We start from the raw sequence: 20,824 nt of genomic DNA on the forward strand, positions 1-20,824 counted from the left end.
GGATGGATGAATGAATGAATGAACGAATGAATGCATACATAATGTGAGAAGGACAAAATAATCGATCTGATATTGGACCCTCAATGCACTTCCCAGGTGCTGCTCCTCTAACCAGAGCCTCAGGAGCCAATAGAGCAGCTGGAGAGGTGATCAAAGTCTCTCTTAGGTTACAGCTTTTTTTTTTTCTTTTTTTCAGAGCTGGGGACCGAACCCAGGGCCTTGCACTTCCTATGCAAGCACTCTACCACTGAGCTAAATCCGCAACACCAGGTTGAAGCTTTAATGCACTTCCCTGTGCAGCACAGTACTGCCTGTAATTGCTAAACAGTAAATACTGACTCTTTGATCTGCTGAAAGAAGCTCAGAGAGGCTAGTTTCCTTTTCACAAGAATGGAAAGTTCCCTGAGGCCCAGAGTGGAGACAGCCACTATGGTTTACAGCCTTGTCTGTTCGGTGCATTTCATGCTGTGACCTCACAAAGAACCACTGTGATGTAAGAATGAGTGTCCTCTGTATAAGACAGTGGGCCAACCTGTTGAATTTGTCCAGAAGGACCAGGGAGCAGGTTAACGTTGACCTGTGGGACTCCTTGATAGCTGTGTATTTTGTTAGTTGACTGGTTATTGTAACTCACAACCTGTGTTCACCAGATCACAGGGATGGACATCACTTCTATTAAGAAGACTTTGGGCAGTCAGTATAGGGTGGCATTCTTTCTTGGCCAGGGTTCATATGGCAGTGTGAAATTGGCCTGGCACCGGAGAACACAGGCCCTGGTTGCCATCAAAACGGTAGAGATCAGCAAGAAGACCATCAGGTCAATCCTGTCCGAAATGACCACTTTGGAGTTACTGCACCATCCAAATATAATTTCCCTCTTCCAGATTCTGGTTACAGCGAACCAGATTCATTTTATTTTACAATATGCTCCAGGAGGCAACTTAGTAGAACTAATAAGTGAGGAGGGCCCGCTGCCAGAAGAAAAGGCGAAGAAAATGTTCGGACAGATCGTATCTGCCATAAGACATTGCCATAGTCTGGACATTGTCCATGGCGACATCAAGCCACAGAATATACTGATAGATGGAGAGGGCAATGTTAAGCTGATCGACTTTGGCCTGGCAGTCAAATGCAGACCTGGTACATTACTGAGTAGGCACTGTGGAACCAGGGGCTTTAATGCCCCTGAACTGGTATTACGGCAGCCATATGATGGCAAGAGTTCTGATGTGTGGAGTTTGGGCGTACTCCTATACTTCATCACCACTGGCTACTTTCCCTTCAGAGGAAACACCATCGATGAGATTGAGCAAAAAATTACAACGGGGACCTATACCATTCCACATCACCTGTCTGGGCAACTCGAAAACCTGATACATCAAATCTTCACGGTTTCCCCAGAAATGAGGCCCTCTATAGAGGAAATTGAAAATCACCCATGGATCAAGAAATGTGAGTTTAAAATCCTGCCCAAGACTGACCCAGATTACAAAATTATAGAAATGCTCTGTGCAATGGGGTATAAAGCCAAGGACATCTTGGAATCCCTCCAAAAGAAAAGATACGATGAACCAATGGGGGCATATTTGAGCTTAAAAAATCATGTAAGCGAAGGGTATGATCTTGCATCTATCACTCCAACCAAGCCTGGGGATCCGTGCCCTCCGCCACCCCCATCACCAGCACATCCCTCTGTCTTTGGCCTTCCTCTCAGGAGAAGGGCCAGTGAGCCCAACTTTGGCCTCCTCCACAGACAGCCCTCAAGGGAACAGAATCCTCTTGACCTGATTCTATCAGGACTCAATATGGGCAGGTGTGTCTCCATGCCTCCCATTGCGGTATACTATCCTAAGAAGCAGAGAAGCACTTCTACCCGTGCCCTCCACTCAAGACCGGTGGCTTCCCCATGTGTCTACAACAACATGTTGGGAGTTGAAATAATCCTGCCACATAAGCAGGACATTGAGATGAATACGTCATCTCCCCCTCAGACGATGGGATGGTTTAAGAGACTCCGCAAAGGAATCAGAGACTGCTTTTCAAGACTTTGCTGCCTCCCTCGGGCTCCAAAGAAAAAACCCCAGCATAGATCCTCCAAGAGAGTGGCCCCCCTGAAAAAGGCAGCAAGCAGTACCATATAAAAGGGTAAGCTAATGTGGGAGGGTGCATCTCCACTCTGAATTTTATTGTCTCTGTCTTTATTCATGTATTCTCACTGGAAATATCAGAAGAGTATACATGGGGTCTCTTGGGTTGGGGAGAAGTATGTCTACTCCAGCTGGATAAAACCATGCTCATTTCCGTACCATCTGAGGAAGAAATATTTTTAGAGAATGCCTAGGTGGTGCTGATGTAAACGAACTAGCAATAATCAGCAAGTGATTGTGGGTACAGCCAGTCTGAAAGGGGGCATATAAGGCTGTTCTCTATGGGGAACATATTCAGATAGAGACTCTGCTTAGGGACCTAGTGCCTGGCAGAGTGACAGTGGTCAAAGTACTAAGGGGCCACCTCCATGTCTCCCTACAATTGAACTGGACAGGCAGAGTGTACTGAGTCCTGTGAGGTCTGACAATGCTGCTTGAATGAATACATTGGGATTCAGCTGTGGATACCCAGTTCTTATGTATCCTGCATGCAGCAGAGAGGGGTCAGTGTCACCAGAAGTTCCAATCTGGCATTCAGAGACTGGACGTACAGTGTCATGATAGTCTTACTTACCATCTACTAACCAGGGCTGAATAGCAACTAGAGGATCTTCCTTGCTACCAGGCTCAAGGCAACTAAACCTCAAACTGAATGTCCCGGGACACAGACCCATGGGCTCCTAGTTTCTTTTCCTCCCATTATTTGGTATGCTACCAACAAGGAGACCTATGCTCCCTGTTAGTAGAACAAATGCCTGCTCCATAGTTCACAAGGAGCAGAAATGGGAAGTTTCCCTCCATAGCTCTCTTCTTGCTGCTTTCCCTAAGCTGCAGTGCATGTGCTGGCTTGGTCAGCTCCTGATCAGCCCACTGGGCATTCAAAGTGACATCTATTCACGTTCCCACACGTGCTACATACCTAGGACACACCTTCCCAGTCTTTCATACAAACCAAACTCACTGAGGTCTCACTCTAAAGCTCGAATTTCTTTGAACTAGCCATCCTCTTGAGAATCTACTGTAGTAGGCTTGGGGCACTGTATGCAGCAGACAGCAGCAGACTTGAGGGACATGGGAAGTGGGCTTCAGGTGTGAGAGCTTAAGTGCCTCCAGGATGTGATCGTGAAGCACATTCCAAAAGTGCTCCAGCTTTGGAAAGTCCAGGCTTCTGTCTACCATGTCTCGTATGAGTCTCAGTGCTGGGCTGAAGGATGCCACACGGAGATTTAGAGAATAATACACAGTGCTTCTATCATGGAGATCACTCGGCTTGTGTGACCTGCTCTTCTGTGGGAAGGATAAGAGTAGGCACCCAGCGCATCTCTCTCACTGTGTCCAAGAAAGATGCAAAACTTGTGAGTGAACCTCAAAGCACCTAAGCCTGGGAAACTAGAAGGGTTGCTCCCTAAGCATTTGCCATCTTTCTGACACTCAGTCCTCTTCCACATCTGAAGAGCCTGGAGCTGCAACTCTCCTCATTTGTCAGAGGTTAGCCTCATGACTTATGTCCCTGCATTTCCATGGGATTTTGTTGCCAGGGTGTGGGCTCTTCGTCATGGTTAGGGTTCAGTGTCCTAGCCATCCAGCTTGTTCTTTGCATTCTGGGCAGAGCCTGTTCAAGTTCTTCCCTACAGCATCTGTGTGTCCAGTTCATTGCTAGAGTTAAGTTTTCTTTCATAGGCCTCACGTCATTCTTTCCTAACTGGAACAAGTCTTCCAGTGTCAAAATGAGATCTGAGATTCAATCCTGTGCTCTAGGTTTACTCTGTGTCATGCTATGATCAGTTATCCAGTCAGAAGTCATTGAATAAAAATGTGTTCTGTCCCAAGCCTTCACTCACTCCTGGGTCCAGGGATCTTTAGGCCTGAAGACCTATCTGTCCCCAAGCAGCACATAACCTGGCAGAATCCAGGAAAATCAGGAAGACAAAAATGATGGTGTAGTTCTGCATGAAAACAACTAACTTGGTAAGAGACCAAAGAGCATGCATGGTAGTCCAGGGCATCAGAAGAGACACTTTTGTGAGAGTTACAGCAGGAGAGACCCTGGAAGAAACTAATAGAAGGCACAGAGGGCCATGGCGGAAGCTGTGTGACCTACAGCCAGCATCAATCTCTGTATATGATGCATCTGATGGTGTCTTTTTCTGATACTGCAGTGTTTTGAGTCACTTAAGAATAAACTAAGTTTCTCCTTTAGGTGAAAACTCCTGAAATTCCTCTTGACTTTCAGGCTCTCTCAGTCTTGAAGGTCCACACATGGAAAAGACCTGAGGGGTGCACTCTCCTGAGTCCTGAGGATTGGAAAGGTCAAGATAGTGAAGAGAACAGTGGGAAAGAACAGAGTCAAATAGAAATGGGGCTCATGGTGGCATCCCAGAGTCTAGAGGCCCCGACCTTCCTTCACATGCACCTGTAGGCGTTTCAAACTCAGTGGTGGTTCTAAGTAAAAAGTGTCACCAGGCACCTCTATGGATCTGTGTGTGTGTGTGTGTGTGTGTGTGTGTGTGTGTGTGTGTGTTCATGCTTCCTATCCAAATCAAAGGCTCCATAACCTCGAGACAACATTTTCAGTGTTACAGGAATATCTTTCTACTCTAAAGTATAGCTGAAAAGCGGCCAGTTATACTGACTTGGCTTTTTCTCTCACGTTTCACCATCTATCCCTGGTCTCCTTAGATTTCTCCAGCTGAGAATTTTCAGTAAGTTAGGAAGCTACTATGAGTCTTCTGGGATTAGGCTGCCCTGAGCTGGAGCCACAGTCCAACAAGTGTTCACCAAATGTTTTTGTCTTCATTGCTGCCAGGAACAGAGAGCAGCGGGTCTTGCTTGGCTGTGGAGGAAACTGTTGTGTAATTTAAAACTGATGTATGTAACTATTATGAGGGAAGTCATAGTAACTGAAGGTAGATATTTAGAGGCAGAAACAAGAATAGAGGTCATGACCTGTGCTCTCTACTGGCTTCTTCACAATGATTTCCTTGACCTCTTTCCTACTGCCAGATGAGCTACCATCCACACATCCCTACACACTTAGTCATTAATCATGAAAAGCATTAATCAAGAAAAGGTACTATAAATGCAGTGGACAATCAGGCAGTGGCATAATGTAAACAAACGTTTCCATCCCAAATGGGCTAAAGTTGACCAAATTTCCAGGAAAGTGTCCAACCCATATGGGGAGGGGCAATCCCTTTCTGGCATGTCAGTCACATCAGGGTGTGCACTTGTCTTGTTACTTGGATCTGTGGAAAACTTGAATTTGTCTTATTTCACACTTTCACTCGGGTATCTATTAGGTGTCTCAGCCACTCACCATCTCCTCATCAATTCTATCCTCCATTTGTTTAAGTTCTAGGATTTGTAGCTGCTGGATTTATCTGCAGATGATGGTCAAGAGAATCCCTCTGGAACCTAAATTCAGAAAATACATAGAGTGTCTGCACTCTCTGTATCCCAGAGTCAGCATGAGACAAAGCCCAACAACACATGTGGACTCTTCCCTCTCACCCTAAGGACATGGTGATCCATTAGCTTCCTGATACACAACATCCTGACATCCAGCAGTCAATGGCCTTAGCAGTTCTTCATGGCCTCTGGCTCTCTCAAGTGCAGTCTTTAGTCATTCAGGAAAAGGGAAAGGATCCATAACTTCTCCCTTCTCTGTACTTGCTCTAGTGTCCTTCCCTCCTGAGTGCTTTCGCAGTTCCCCTAGTTATAATCTACAAAGGGAGGTCTCATTCAGTCGGAGGTTCTGAGAAAGGATTATTCTGTCATTGTCCTGGAAACCTGGGTTTAAGTCCCCCTCACAACTAATTTCTTTCCCTCCTTCAGCTTCCCTCCTGCAGATAATGGTGCATTTGAGGCCAGGATAGTCATGGATTCCGGAGTACAAGGACAGTGGCTCATTGTTGCTAAGGATCCCAACTCAAATTAGCAACACTGGACTGAAAACACAAACTAAAATCCTCCTACCTGAGCAAGGTATGCAGGAAAAACTGAGACTGCTGTTTGCAGGGACAAGTATCCATATGAAATCTATAGTGATGATCTATGCCTGGCAGAGGAAAAATGGTCAACTATCTAATGGGCCCCCTCAAAGTCTCCCTGCATCTCAGAAGAACACCAATGGCCAGAGCTCTGTGATTCCTGTATCACTGTGGAGCATCTGCCAAGAATGGACACCATCATCTGTAGACCAGGGAGAGACTGGTTCCCACACTTTAGTTCCGTACGCCCAAACAGTAAAACAACATCCTATCCCCTAATGAAGTATGTACATAATGATAGAGGATTCTCCACACAAACTTGATTCACAAGAACAGGGCCTCTTTGGTAGCCACCCAAACCATCTGAAATCAGGCGAGAAGATGTGAGAAGCCTTCGATCCCTGTACCTCAAGACCAAATAACACTCATTCTGATAGGATACATAAGCTGGTCCTCGTTTTCTTCATTCTCCAATTCCTTCTATCTCCTATCCGCATGAAGACCTTTCCTTCCCATGCTCTGATCTGAATCTTGTTCCGCAATTCATGGAACACATATGAAAGGTCGATCTGAACCTCCATGTCCTCATTTGTCCGTATGGACCTTCAGGATGGACAGTCTCTGGAAGATCCTGTGACAGCTGCAGGATGGGCTGAGCAGCTGTGTTTGTCCATATCTACGGCAGAAGCACTTGAGCCAATAGACTACCTAACAGTGCCATCCTGCCCTTAACAATGAAGTGAGGATTCCCCTGTCTCCATGTGAACCAACCTGCCTACCTCAACACTGTGCTAATGTCGCTGCGGGAACACTAAGGACATGAGGACTATGAGAGTAGGATGCTGGATGCAAAAAAAAAATTGAATTCCCTTTTAATACTGACTAAGATGCTCAGGCCTCAAAGGAGGTGGACTGCAAGGGTGAGAGCTGAGTGTTCCTTCTGGATATGAATCAACACCAGCACGCAGGAATCCACCAGGTTTGGACGGACGATGCATCTGACCAGAAGAGGGGAGTAGTAAGTTTCTGGGGTGCACAGAAAGATCCCTAACTCTGTGTAATTACCCAGGAAATGAAATAGTCTTGTCTATGTGGACATCGGTCCACATGAGAAAAATAGTGTATATATCCTGACCACTTAAAAGTCATGCTTTTTCTGAGAGAACCTCTGAGCTCGAAAGACTGTGAAATAGTATGTCTGCCTGTACCAGAATCTTTCCTGAGTAGAGAATTTCATCAGGAAGGAAGAGGCCCAGAGCATGCACATATGTTGAACTCTTGAAGGGCACCCAGTTTGAAAGAGAACATCAAAGGCCTGAATCAGTGTGAAACATGCTGTCTGCAAGTACTAGAACACTTCCTGAGAGCAAGGGACACTGCCAAACCACTAGAGGCCAAAAGTTATGATGGATAAAGAGACAGGTGTTCTGGTGACCTGTAACCCCATCAGGAGCCCCAAGGGTCACCTCCTGCTAAACCAAACATAACCTTTATCAGTGAAGGTCACTCCTGAGAAACCCTGTTGAGAAACCCTGCAGAGAGGAAAGCCAAGGAGGCCTCCTCCTTTCCATTGTCATTGTCTATTAAGGGAGCTTGAACAGGTTAGCTCCTACAGACTTCTTAAACTGCCTGGAACACTCTGCTAATTCTATTTCCCATACTCTTCAACTGAGTCAAGAGAAGAAAACAGATATTTGGAACCCTGATCCAATCAAATTAATATTCTGGTGATCAGAAGCCAAGACTGTACAGAGATTTCTGAGGCCTCTCCAGGAATTCTGTCCAAAATCCAGCTCTGGAGGACTTCAGTGTGCGAGAATGTACAGTACATTGGATGGACTCTGGGGTCTAAGGAATGAAGTTTGTCCTCATTAGGACAAAAAGATACAAGAGGAACGCCCGAGTACATATAGAACACAGGGTGCCATGATGTGGAGCCTGAAGACAAGGGAGGCTGCTGAACACTCTAATGCCTGTATGAGTGAACTTGGACATGAACAGTGTAGCTGGATCTGTTTGCCTTCAGTTCAAGCTGCAATGTTGTCACCATCTCCTCTTTAAGCCCATGTATCCTTGACAAGGTTGTTCTGCCCTTCAAGCTCATATGATGATTGTGCATGTAGGAGACCTAGCCTTCTGTCACCAAGGAAACAGAAAGCAGAGGAGGAATGTGACCATAGGAGGCTGCAGGCAAAAGTGATGTGGGGCCACAACTGTACCTGGAAGCTACAGGGTACAATCCCTGAGGCCCTGTTCAGACCTTCATTCTATTCTGGTGTCTTCCTAGTGACAGCCCTGCTAGCCAATGACAACAACTTCTCCCTGACTCTTCCCCAGCCTTGCTTCCCAGTCCTAAGACTTGAAGAGCACAGAGGATGGCCTCTGTAGGTCAGTCACTGGCTCTGGACCATTGACCACTACCACTGCTTTTACTTGGGATGGTGTTCAAATTGTGGGATGTCTGAGAAAGCTGGGTTCCACGTTTTTGCTATGCAACCTGTTCCTCACGTCCTGGACTTTGCCTGCTCCAGTCCTCAGGTACTATCATGGAAGCCATTACTCTCTTCACAGTCCTGTCATTCTTACCCACAAGGAGTAAGGATGTAGATTCACTCTAGATGTGAGCACAGCTTCTAAACTGTCTATGTGAATTGGTGTCATCTGTCCTTTTGTCAGTTGCCATTCAGTAAGCATTGTGACGTGTAAGGCTCTCAGGAGAAGCCAGATCCCAGTGGCATTAGTGTGACAAACAAGCTGTGCCCAAGGAGCTGACACTCTGGCAGAGTCCAAGACATCCAGGAAGACAGAGGTGGTGAGGTAAGTCTGCATCAAAACAGGTAAAAACAGTAATAAAACTGTCAGTTCCCATCCTTGTACAGGTTGTTGGGAAACACTGTCCCTGAGAAGACAGCTCTGTCGAGCTGAGCCTGGAGAGAAAGAAGGCATGAGAAGGAAGGCAATAGCAGCCATGTGACAGGCAGCCATCATGAATGACTGGACCTGACGAGTTTCTTTGATACTGTGATAGATATTTATGGACACCCTAAAAGGAAATTTATTGTGTTTCATCTCTTAGTGAAATGCTGTTCTCCACGCAGATCACAGACCCTGGGAGTGTTGGGTATTACTACCTGCCAAAGGCCTGAAGTGTGCACTACTGTTGTGCTGGTGGTGGGATTGTCAGAAGATGAGGAGGCCATCCTGATAGAGACAGTGTAGGAATCCCAGAAACAACAGGCCATGTTGCTGCACGTGGCTAACCATCGTTGATTTTGCATGTCAGTTTCTAAGCCGGTAAGGAGTGCAGATAAAAACTGTCACCAGAGGTAATCCTGAACCTTGGTTGTACACCAGCACTGTAGTTGGCTTTATCTCCCATGCAGACACTTAGTCTCCCTCAGCACACCCTCTTACTGTCCAGGAATTTTCTTAGCTATACAAATAACACACTGGGTTGTTACAGGTGGAATGACCTAGCTCAATCCTCTGTTCTCTTACATTCTGTCCCTGTCCTCTTTTTAGATATCACCAACTATGACTCTGACATCCAATGAAGCAGTCGAGGGCCATGAGGCTTTTCTGACTGAGGCAACACAGCCTGGAGCCCAAATCCCGAGGCTGTGCACCAAAGTCCTTCCCTGTTTGTCACTGGTGAGCACAGTCTGACCTGAAAGTCTGGACCTGATCTCTCAGTGAAGGCAAAACCGCTTGACCTCTGATTTTGAACTGCTATTGTAGCTAATGCTGCTATTGATTTAAAAATCTAGTTCAATATGTGAAAAAATACACTCTTCAATCTCCTGGAACATTCTGTCTCAGAGAGGACCGTGTCTACACATCAAAGGAAAGACCAGGTGAGGAAGATGGGGAGGTCCCATGTGGATTTCTCACTATGTGATTGATCTCAACCCACTTCCCAAAGTTCCTTTAGTTCCAGCATAAAATTAGTAGGCCTAGGATGAATAGAGCCCTGAAGTGCTGATAGAGACTGAGGGCTCCCTGGGTGGCGTGTCCCATGAAGAGACCCTTCAGGATCTTTGGTGTGGGCAGATTTCTCCTCACTCTTTGAACATCATAGGTTATGAATGCTCTCCCTGAACACTCTGATATTCACTGGTCAGTTTGCAGTCCTGCCTACCACTTCAGGAACGTTCTCCCACTCTGATTGATTTCTGGGATCCAGCTTCCTTTTCTATAGAGGGTGCTTAGTGCTGTAAAACGGGAATCTGACTAACACAGTGTGTTGAATAGCTGGCCTTCTGCAATGCCTAGAAGCAGCACAAGATGGGGCTACTGGATCCAGTCATCCCTGTATCCTTCAGCACCATAGAATTTGTGATTAGTTATCAGCACAGAAAAACACTTTTCTTTGATTCTATCTTTTCTAATTCTTTTCTAAATACTAGAACTAAATACTCAATACCAGAACTGACCTGATTGTGTAGGAACATGGGAATATCCTCTAAAGTTCTACCATCTACACACCCTCTGCTGTCCTCTACTTCTGGGCACTTGATCCCTGTGACTGTCTTCCTGGGATGTTCACCCTCTCGTCTATTTACACATCTTCTCTCCAGAGTCTCAGTACAGTGTCATTATGTGAAGAAGCTCTGGATGCATCATGACCAACGTAGTGGGGACTCTGTCCTTATCATCCCATGGTATTCCATACTCTCAATTGTCCCTTGCAGATCCTGGTGCTTTCCCACAAGAAGTTGCTCAATGTGGCTACCAGGCAGGCCAAAAAAAAGCCTCTGTCTGCAGACAGGAGGGCACCAACAATGTGTCAAGCAACCTCATCTGCATCATCACAAGCATATGTAGTGTGGATATCTGATCAACATGGTATGGCCCCTCCCTTCCCTGGTTGCCACCATCAAGTGTCATATAGGTCATCCATTTCAGTGCCAAGACCTAGAGTTCTTCTGCTGGTTAGGGATTGGAAAAGGTCCAAGTGCAAATGTGATGGCGTTTTGTGTTATTGGTTATTCCTTAAATGTGGGAAATATGTGTATCCAGCTGTTGCAGAGTGCCTTCTTCTCTTGGTTTTCTTAGAATATGAATGGAGATCAGACATTCATAGAGAGTGAAGCCATGTCCACCTGGTCCTACCGAGCAAGAGTTGGTAGCTACAGTTTGATAAATTTGACTAAGAGAACCACCAGATAACTTCCACTGTTGTCTGAGTTGTTGTTTTTAAGTGTCAGTGTGATTATCTGAAACAAAATATTTTTAGTTTCATTTCAATCCAGTGACTTAACACTTCCTGGTATACTGCATTAGCACAGTGTAGCTAAGGAACTACAAAGGGGCTACCCATGTTCTATCCACAGGCAGAAGTGTGAAAAATTAATGCATGCATGTAGGCTTGCTTGCTAGTGCTCATCTAAAGGCCTCTGCTCTTATGAAGTCTTTCCCTAAGACTAGGGAGTGGCACTGCTAAAATTCTTGTTACTTCCCATGTCATTTAAGATCATAAAATCGATTCTCTACAGACTTGCTCACAGGAGAAGGATCATCTAGAGGATTCCTTTGTGAAGACTCTCCCTCCAGGTCACGTTTCCTGTACTAATTGACAGTTATAATTAAAGATCATGAATTTCTCCCAGTGGCCACCTCGCCGCTCAACATTGAAAACTGTCAGATATGTGACTAGAGGCTTTAGCTTCTCATTTTACCTAGGGTCAAAGCTGACATCTTGTAGTGTGTCCTTTCTGGCCTTCTCAGTTTCTCCCCATATTATACCTGACAGTGTTTCCATTCAGCCATCAGCTCAACACTATGATGTATGTACTGTGTCATTGACTAGTACTTTCTAGGCAGAGATAAAAATTTCACAGCAGACTTCTTGGCCTTCAGGTTGATCTTTTTCTTTTTCTGTTTCCTCTGCCAGGTCTTTTGACAGTTGTGGAGCCCCTCCCACCAATAAAGGTTAGCAACTTGTCGGGCTTTCATGGCATTTATGGCAGCTAGATTGTGCTTCTTAGAGTAAGTCCAAATCAGTGCTGCTAGGTATGTATGATGCTTATATACTTTACCCTAATTTAAACAGATGGTGTGGGCACTGAGAACATGTAGCCCTGCAAAGCATTTTAAATTATTTACATATTTTCTCATTTACCTATTCACTCTCCCCTACATTCTGTCTGTAGTCTGTCTCTTCTATCTCTTCTCTGGTTTTTATAACTTTTGTTCCGTCTTTTTCTGTTTCTGACTCTCTCCTGTTCTCTTTCTTACTGCCTAACTCCCTCTTTGTCTATCAATCTGTCTCTCCCTTGCTCAATCTCTATCTCTTTCTCTGTCTCTCTCTTCCTCTCTCTCTCTCTCTCTCTCTCTCTCTCTCTCTCTCTCTCTGTGTGTGTGTGTGTGTGTGTGTGTGTGTGTGTGTGTGTGTGTGTGTGTGTGTCCATGCATGTGGGGGCAGGTAGCATGTATATTTCCTGGAGAGCCTGTGGAGGTCAAAGTTTAACTCAAGTGAGGTCTTTCTCAAACTCATAAAGGACCTAGTAACTGAACTCTACTACCTATTATTGGAAAAGCTTTTGTAGGTGAAGAACCTGAAGGATCTGAGGCTGTGCCAGTACATGCTGGAGAAATACTTGACTGGACTCGGGAGTAGGAGCCTAGGCATTGGCCCACAGATGTGCTGTTCTCCTTCTTTGGATACCCGTCGCAACAACACAATCTTCTCTGTCTACTGGAGTTGTCTTGGTTGTAGATTTGGAGATCCTCAATCTCTCAGCTTAGTTCTCTAATGTTAAGTCATATCGACTCTTAGCATAGTACTTTATTTGCCACTGTTCTTTCTACCTTTATTTTGCCAGAATTTTCTATGGGTAAGTTATTCCATCTATAACACTTTATGATGTGTAAGCCCACACGAAGGTACCCAGAGCCCATATACAATGTGCTCTTATTTACCTGTGAGAAGTCCAAGCCAGTAACCCCAATCTTAACTCAGTGGTGAGAAGGAACTTAAAACTCAGAACAGGACTTGTTTTCATTCCTTTCTTGTTAGTATCATTCACAACTTCTGTAGAAGTTGGGAGTCCAGAAAGCAAAGGGCGGGATTTTCTCACATGATCTTGACCCATGTTGGGTTTTCTGTCTTCCATCTCCACCTTTAACATTTAATATACCACATCTCTCCAAAGGTCATGCCTATTCTAGTGTGCTGCACTCAGTGAAGAAGTTGGAGTAAGTGTCAAAAGAGTGAAGGCCAAGCTCTAACTGTGACAGAGAGTTTGAGATGGATAAATGATGCTTTGAAAAACACGTGACTTTTCGCTGGGACCTCCATCTCCTGTAAATAAGCAACAACCTGTTCAAGGATCAATGTGCCTCTGAGATGAGGACAACAAGGTAGAAGGGAGTCCACAGAAGGAAACGGGTCTGAGGTCTAACACCATAACGCTTCCAATTCTGTCTTCTAGGCATCACTAAGAAATCTATATAGTCCTACCTCCCAGAAGATGAGTGAAGGTGTTACAGTTAGGATGACTGTTGACATGAGGCTCTCAGAGGTTCACCACAAATCGGAAGGACAAGATTGAGATTGCCATTCTTATGGTCTTTCCATAGTCTCCCCTTGCAATTAGAATTGACCATCACTGTGGATCTCATCTATTAGATGAAGGTAAGATGATCATCTTAGGAAACCTAGTCTTTGCTGCTGAGATACTGGGATTCCAAACAACTCTGAGAGGAGAGGGTACAAAGTGGAGCTCAGTTCTGCCTCTCATACCACACATAGCTGATGTCCTGGGGTTCTGTTCTCAGGAGGCATGGAGGACATGTATCTATTTCATGTAAAAAGAAACTGTTACGAGCAGTCTGAGGTCCCTGTACTTAGAGCAGATTCTTTGATTGTACCACATCCTAAGCAAGTGAGGTTGGAAACATTGTTGCAAATGACAACTGCCACCACTCTCCCTACAACTGTTTTAAGGGATGTTCCCTGTACATCTTTATCCTATGTGATGCAGGTGTGAGTTAGATACTGACTAGAATAATAACTCAATGATTCTAAATTATTGATATATGGAAGGACAGGGTATTGGTTGTGTCTTGGTAAATGTACCCATGTCTGTCCATGACTGAGTTAAGTAATACACTGTGTCCTTGTGTGAAGGGGAAACCAAGGCCCTTCTGAGGTCTCTCCTGACAGTGACTGCCCCAACAACAGAGAAACTCATCAAGTTTCTCAGGATCTTTCCTTCCTCCTGGCTTATTTTGAAAACAGTCTCCTCCCCAGACACACCCAATTCAGTCATTCTCACAGCCATGACCTTGACACAGTCTCGATATCTTCCAACTCATAGCACTCTCTTTGTGTAACATGGAAAGTTCTTGGTCATGCCCAGTGTCCTAACAATTCTAGAGTAAGCCTGCTTTACTGCACATTTAGACTTGTCACAGCAAGCTTCGTTCTTGTGTAACATGGGCAGATGTCGGCCATTCCCTGTTTCCTAACAGCTCTAGAATGAGCCCACTTCACTTCACAACTAGGCCTGTCACAGCAGGCTTTACTGTGAGCCATGTGGACATCTTCTTCCTTCTGTATGGTTTCCCTGTATAGTAGACAAGGGAATGATTTCTCAGGATATCCCTCCACCGTGTAAGTCTTCACAGCTTCTCCGTCATGTCCTTGGCCTTTTGAGGTGAGCCAAAGCAGCAATTCCATCCATTGCAAAAGACAGTAACTCACACCCCATTCTTTCCGGACATGGCCCAGATCTCACCTCCAAACTAATTAGAGCACTTAATCCATCTCTCAATTCTCTGAGGTCCAGGTGGTGAGCTGGCACTTGAAGGGAATGCAGAGGTGACATATCCTCTCATGATGATCCTCAGAGAATTTAGCTATTAAGACCAAAATAGAGGGAGACCATGACTGCAAGCTGACCTTTCTGAGCAACATATCCTCTCGGGACATGAAGCAATGACATTGGGATGTCTCTAAAGGGGCAACGCCCCATACTCTTCATAGCAGTGTTCTGTCTATTTAAAACTCGAGGGAGAAGTGGGCTCCTTCTCCCATAGATGTGAGCAGGGTTGTCAATTTCTTCTGTCCCAAGAAGAAATTGTGGATCACATATCTGATTCTTTCTGGTCCCTGGAAATCCCAGGATCCTCTGAGTTTAACATAGGCAGCCACTGGAATACAGGTCAGTGTGGTCTCTAACGTAGCTGTGCTTCCATTTGCTGCACATTGTGGCTACATTGCAACCATGCTCTCTGGGTTCACAGAATGCTATGCTGTACTCTAAGCTTCCCCAGTCTCAAGGGTGGACTCAATCTGGCTTGTTACTACCACTTTTTTTGGAGGTTGCATCCTGAAATGCCATGTGCTCTTCATAATGCCATTAAATGCTTTTACTATTGTTTGGTACATATGAACATTCATGAAAATCAACATAAAACTCTACATACAAGATGTATTCAAAAACAGTAAATGTTGTTTTTCTAAGCCATTATATTCCTGAACCACTGCTCCAACCCTACTAGTTATCAAACCCCCAAGATTGGCTCTGTCGCATCTGGCCAGTGATTCCTGGGGATGTCTCCTTCTGGTTCTTAGCAATGACCCTGCTGCTTTAGGCAGGCAGACTATGTCATTTTTCTCAGATGGTTGCTGTGAAGACCCTCTCACATGTATTGTCTGATGTGCAGTCAGTTTAACATAGCTTGCAAGAAGCAGTTGAAATGACCATTTGCAATGTTGTGGTCATGGGCTTAATTGTCAAGGAAACTCGAAGACATGAGACTGACGTGGGTAAAGAAAAAAATTGTGAAATAGTCTCAAATTCTCAGTGATGTGTTCAAATATGCGATGCTCAAGATGGTGCTTAAAATTTGGAGAACTCATTTGTTAGTGTGGAGCCTAAATAGTCCTTTTTAAAAGGCTAGGCTAAGCCATAGCCAGGCAGAGTCCATACAGTTATAGTGCAGTACTGAAAGACAAATCTACTAAAAGCCTTTGGCATTCCCACAACTGTGTAAAGATAGATGGTCCTACTAGATGTCATAAATGATCCTTTTATTGTAGGTAACTGTCATCTTTTAGGGTTTTATCCTCCTTATCTGTCATGTGTCCTTGCTGTCTCTAAGATTATGTCATGTTCTTTTTTTGAAGTACCAGCCTTCCCATAATCTGGAACATTACAAAGTTTGGATGATGTTGCAATGAGGGGTCGGCTGGCATATGCCCTAAGTAGAAGCTGAGTGAGTTGTGGGGTTTTCCTGAGTTCAAGGTACTTGAGCAGAGTGAGGCAGGACAGGTACCCACAGTCTGGAATCACTGGTCAAGCGTTATGTGTACACTGCTGTACTGTGGGTGGCGGTGCACAATGAGAACTGGACGCTTAGCTGGCTTTCTCCTCACTACTCTCTCACAGGTTTTCATCTTGGACCAAACTGGTTCTGATCAAGGCACAGTCTAGTATGTGATAAGTTTCTCTTTATGGGATGGTGGATGAGTTAGGATTCTCAACAGATACTGTTTTGTAGACCACTGTGTGCCTCCATTTTGAGCCCTGCCTGTGGCATCACCAAGTCATGTGATCCCTCCAGACTTCTTCCCAACATTTATCATCATGTATAAACCTTCCATCCATCTCTGAGAATTCATTTTCCAGAAGGTAGATCATCCTTGGATGGCAATGACATCTTTGGGCCCTCATAAGGCAATCCTGGTAGAGAGTAGAGATCTGTCAGTCATTGGACAAAGGAGTCTCTTCTGGTTCATGATGAGCAGATTCCAGGTGACTTTTATCAAGTATAATAAGGTGATCTAGACCCTTTGTTAAGTAAGTGCCCAGAAAATTTATTTTACCCTCCTCCCCCACATTTGCACAAAAGGCATAAGAAGTCTACTGGAGTCTTTTGGGTCATTAGGGCTCTGCTTGTGTCTTTAGCAAGGTACTGGTCTGCTAAGAAAGCTCTGGACAGTGGCATATCTGCAACGTGTCCCTACATCTTCATGATGCTCCTATAAGACCAGGAAATAGAGAGCACACAGTAACATTAAAATATAAACTCTGTTGTATGACTGTTGGGCTGTGCACAGTAGACTGGGCATTCTTCAGAAGTACCATTTAGACATTTTTCAGCTATGGAGAAGGAACCCTTTGTCCATCATCTTCACCGCTGGTTGTCTTTATGTTTGTGTCGCAGACCTTGAGATTTTGAGTCTCCAGGGGGAATCTTGGTCATGTTACTGCAGGATGTGCAGTGGGTCTCCTTGACTGTCTTCTGTACATTGATAGCACAGGTGATGCTTTCTATAACTCGGCGTAGGTCCCTGAAGGTGTAGTTGTGTCTCTCTCCCTCAGTACCCAGGATCTTCATGTTCTCTGTGCTCACCCATTCTCAAAGTTTTGTAAAACTTGATCACCAGTCATGGTCTGTCCACAAGTGACCGGGCATTTGATGTATACTTGAGGACACCCCTGACAGGTTGTTTCCAGTTTTTACCCCATTGTATGGAAGAGAACAAAGACCTGGAGATGTCATGTTGTTCCCTAGTATGGGCCATGCAGAATAAAATTGGGCAACCAACAACAGAATTACTGAGTGCTTGACCCTGACATTTTCTACAGGATGTCTAGAAAGCCTCTGGACAGGCAGCATGGCAGAAATCAACTCTTTCCAAAAAATAAAAAAGGCTGCTGCTGACACAGTGGATAGAGCACACACAAGCTCCCTGTCTGACACCTTCAGCTCTTGCATATCCCCTTGGCTAACATTTCAGAGCTTCTGATTCTTCAGACATCAGGTTAGAGGGACAGGAATGGCAATGAGGGTTTTCTTATTCATTGGTAGAGTGCTAGAATGTCTGGTATGTTCAAAAATTATTGGGAAAGAGCTGGGAACATATCTTCTGAAAAAATATTCCCTCCATTTACACAATCTCCTTCCTTTTGTTCTCCACATTCAGCTTCTTGATACTGAAGAGATTGTTCTACCTGATGAGCCCAGGCCTAGAAGATGGACTACATCCAAGAAGCCTGGCCAATCTAAGGCCAAGTCACATCTTTAAGTAATATTTGAAAGCATTTGTGCACAGGATAAAGGTGCAAGGACCAAAGTCTCCTTAGACATTCCAGCCTACAAAGGGTCTGACAGACTCAGGTCAAAGGTTACGTCTGAAGCCTAGATCATGAAGAAGGCCCCACTCCACAGGAGAAGCCTGTGGCTGATACTATTGCAACTAGGACTATGATTGTGAAACTTGTGTCTGTGGATAGCAGATTCACGAATCTTGTGCCCAGGTATCCACAGGCCTTTTTTCATACATTCCTTGGTATAACTTTGCAAGTCCTGACTTTGGAAGTGTTGGGTCCTTATGCTATCTCACTTGACATATAGTCCAAGAAAGATTTTTACCCCTTTAAGGGGCTGGAAATAGACTGGACTCACAGTTACCATTAAAACTGAAGTTCTGTCCTTTGTGGTTATTGGCCCTTTTAAAACTTGTTTGACTGGGAACAAGGCTCAGAGCCTGATATTTCCAAGATTCTCCCCTACAAATTCAGAAACCCACAGCTCAAAGCAGTACAGATAACACTCAGAAATTAATCCAAGGACAAGGTGTCTGACATGAGAATCTTACAGATTTATTTAAAGGTCCAGGACTCAGCAACACTACACCTACGTGGAATCATTCAGGGATTCCACCGTTAGAATTTGGGAGCTGCCATTCACAGAAATGACCATTGGAGACTCTTATTGACATATCATGGCCTCCATGACCCATAGTGCTGTGACTGCCATGCTCTCTGTCAAACTCCATAGGATGTCACCATTAGTAGAATACTAGTGCAGGGCAGCAGAGCAGTACAGTGGCCCTAGGGTGGTGTCATGGGTGGTTCTAGGAGATACTGACATCACACCACCCTCTACATCTAGAATGAAAGGAAGGGGAACACAGGAGGGAGTGTGTGATTGAATTCATGGCCCAAAGCAGGCTAGGTGTCAGTTACCAGTCTGGAAAAGCACATCTGCCTCTGTATGGAGGATTCAGGTCAGGAATGTGACCGGGACCAGATGATTCAATTCTCGCAAGAGGAAAGTCCTTTATGTGACATCTTGCACCACAACAGAACAGCCACAAGATAGCTTGTCCTTATAGGAACTGGCACACCAAGGGCATATGGGAAGTCTCTGGAATATACAGGATTGGTTGAGTACCACACAGGATGGCTGACAAGCTAGCAGAAGAGTAGGACACACTGAGGTCAAGTGCCAGGTATCATGACCTATGTAGCCACACAGCTGGACAGATGGACTTTCTTGCTCTGACTGAAGCAGAACCAAAGCAGGGCCTGCCTCAGCCTCCATCTGTACCTTGGCTCTAGCTGCTTCTGTCTCTTGCAAGTCACAGCATCATGAGGCAACTGCCTTGGTTCCCGATATCACATAGTCTTTGTTCACGTTAAAGACAGGGCATGCAAGAATGTATTCTCCTCCTACCTATGTGCTGGACTAGGGACAGGAGATCAGATCCCTAGGCCTGGACTTCTGACCATTCCATTGTGTATCAGGGAAATATTTAACCTTGGATTTCCTGCTCCTAGAAGCCAAAATAAACCTGTCAGTCCGGGAGTCTTATCAAGAATGATACTCTGGGATTCATCTAAGCCAGGCCTCTTACTCAACCCTTCTGCTGCCTATTTCCTGGTGCTAAGCATGGACCTCAAAGTCACCCTAAGCCTGCATCCTGAGTTCACACCCTGAGATGCACTTAAGACTGACCTGAGAGCTGCTCAAGAGGACACACATGGGTTACACCACAAAGAAAAGTCTATCAAAGCTGACATAGGCCAGGAGGTTGGCCCCTGACTAGACAGTGCTTGTCCAGTGAGTGTTTTACAAATTATATGGAACCCCAGGACCAGAGCCAGAGTCAAAAAGTCAGGGGAAGTATATAGTGTGCAATTAATAGCCAACGGAATCTTCGGTAGCAAGCTAAGAACCTGCAGAGAAACCTCAAACCCAGACTGCTGGATGGTGCCAAGATCCAGTAAGGAACACTTCCTAAGAGAAAACTCTTCCTGGGAGAATTGCAGCCCAGTAAATGGATGCTCTCACGATTCTCGGTGAAATAATTCATGGACCTTTTTACTTGTGAACAGGGAACTTAAAAACATCATGGGGTGAGGTGAGGTGAGATCCAGGGAAGAAGGCTGCCCTTTGGCTCAATCTGAGAAGTTAGGATGCTTCATTTGCAGGGGGGAGGATCTCAGGTGTTGTCCTAAGTGACATCATCATCCTGGTGAAATGTTATGTCACTTGTTCTGAGACCAGTAGGCCTGAGTTGTAACTAATGCCTACACTTTTCAATTAGGAGAATTCCTGGAATTTTTTAAACCTTTTTCATCCATGCCAGCTCTTCTGTCTTGTGACAGACACCACTGACCCACATAAAACTACACATGTGAGTGCGCATGTGGACACACACACACACACACACACACACACACACACACACACACCAACCCTGTCATCAAATGAATACAGGGGCTACAAAACTAAAGACATGGTCCTCCAAAGAAGACCCTCAAAGGTAGATAATTAAACAAGTGTTCCCCATCCTCATCATCCTGGAAGAGGAATTTAAAGTGCTTTATGTGACCTGTGACCTGTCCACCATGACAGGTAACAAGGAAACCAAGGTCAACAAACGAT

At 45.0% G+C, this 20,824-nt stretch overlaps 2 protein-coding genes across 14 annotated transcripts in view; both read left to right on the top strand.

Annotated features, from left to right (window-relative positions):
* Nucleotides 1-18,583, top strand: part of LOC134479845 (putative sperm motility kinase W) — a 665,424-nt gene extending 646,841 nt beyond the window's left edge. The window contains exons 13-17 of one of the 6 annotated variants that reach the window (XM_063264549.1): nucleotides 12,030-12,067; nucleotides 12,676-12,847; nucleotides 13,291-13,772; nucleotides 17,737-17,912; nucleotides 18,075-18,583. The gene's annotated coding sequence lies outside the window, so the exon portion shown is untranslated. Of the gene's footprint in view, nucleotides 1-12,029; nucleotides 13,773-17,736; nucleotides 17,913-18,074 lie in introns of all 6 variants that reach the window. The other 5 variants (XM_063264543.1, XM_063264547.1, XM_063264546.1 and 2 more) reach the window with 5 other exon arrangements.
* Nucleotides 522-18,583, top strand: Smokl4 (sperm motility kinase like 4). 8 transcript variants are annotated; one of them, XM_063264572.1, is made up of 11 exons: nucleotides 522-2,145; nucleotides 5,982-8,674; nucleotides 8,813-8,953; nucleotides 9,235-9,430; nucleotides 9,659-9,990; nucleotides 10,828-10,981; nucleotides 12,030-12,067; nucleotides 12,676-13,498; nucleotides 13,570-13,772; nucleotides 17,737-17,912; nucleotides 18,075-18,583. In XM_063264572.1, exon 1 carries the CDS (start codon nucleotides 660-662, stop codon nucleotides 2,139-2,141), a length of 1,482 nt encoding a protein of 493 aa, XP_063120642.1. In that variant the 5' UTR covers nucleotides 522-659; the 3' UTR covers nucleotides 2,142-2,145; nucleotides 5,982-8,674; nucleotides 8,813-8,953; nucleotides 9,235-9,430; nucleotides 9,659-9,990; nucleotides 10,828-10,981; nucleotides 12,030-12,067; nucleotides 12,676-13,498; nucleotides 13,570-13,772; nucleotides 17,737-17,912; nucleotides 18,075-18,583. The 8 variants fall into 8 exon arrangements, with proteins under 8 accessions (XP_063120642.1, XP_063120648.1, XP_063120643.1 ...); XM_063264578.1 differs by having other exon boundaries at nucleotides 9,213-9,430; nucleotides 12,676-13,772; XM_063264573.1 differs by having other exon boundaries at nucleotides 12,676-13,772.
* Nucleotides 18,584-20,824: the final 2,241 nt, after the last annotated feature.

The sequence above is a fragment of the Rattus norvegicus genome, chromosome 7, assembly GCF_036323735.1.
Source record: "Rattus norvegicus strain BN/NHsdMcwi chromosome 7, GRCr8, whole genome shotgun sequence".
Lineage (NCBI taxonomy): Eukaryota > Metazoa > Chordata > Mammalia > Rodentia > Muridae > Rattus > Rattus norvegicus.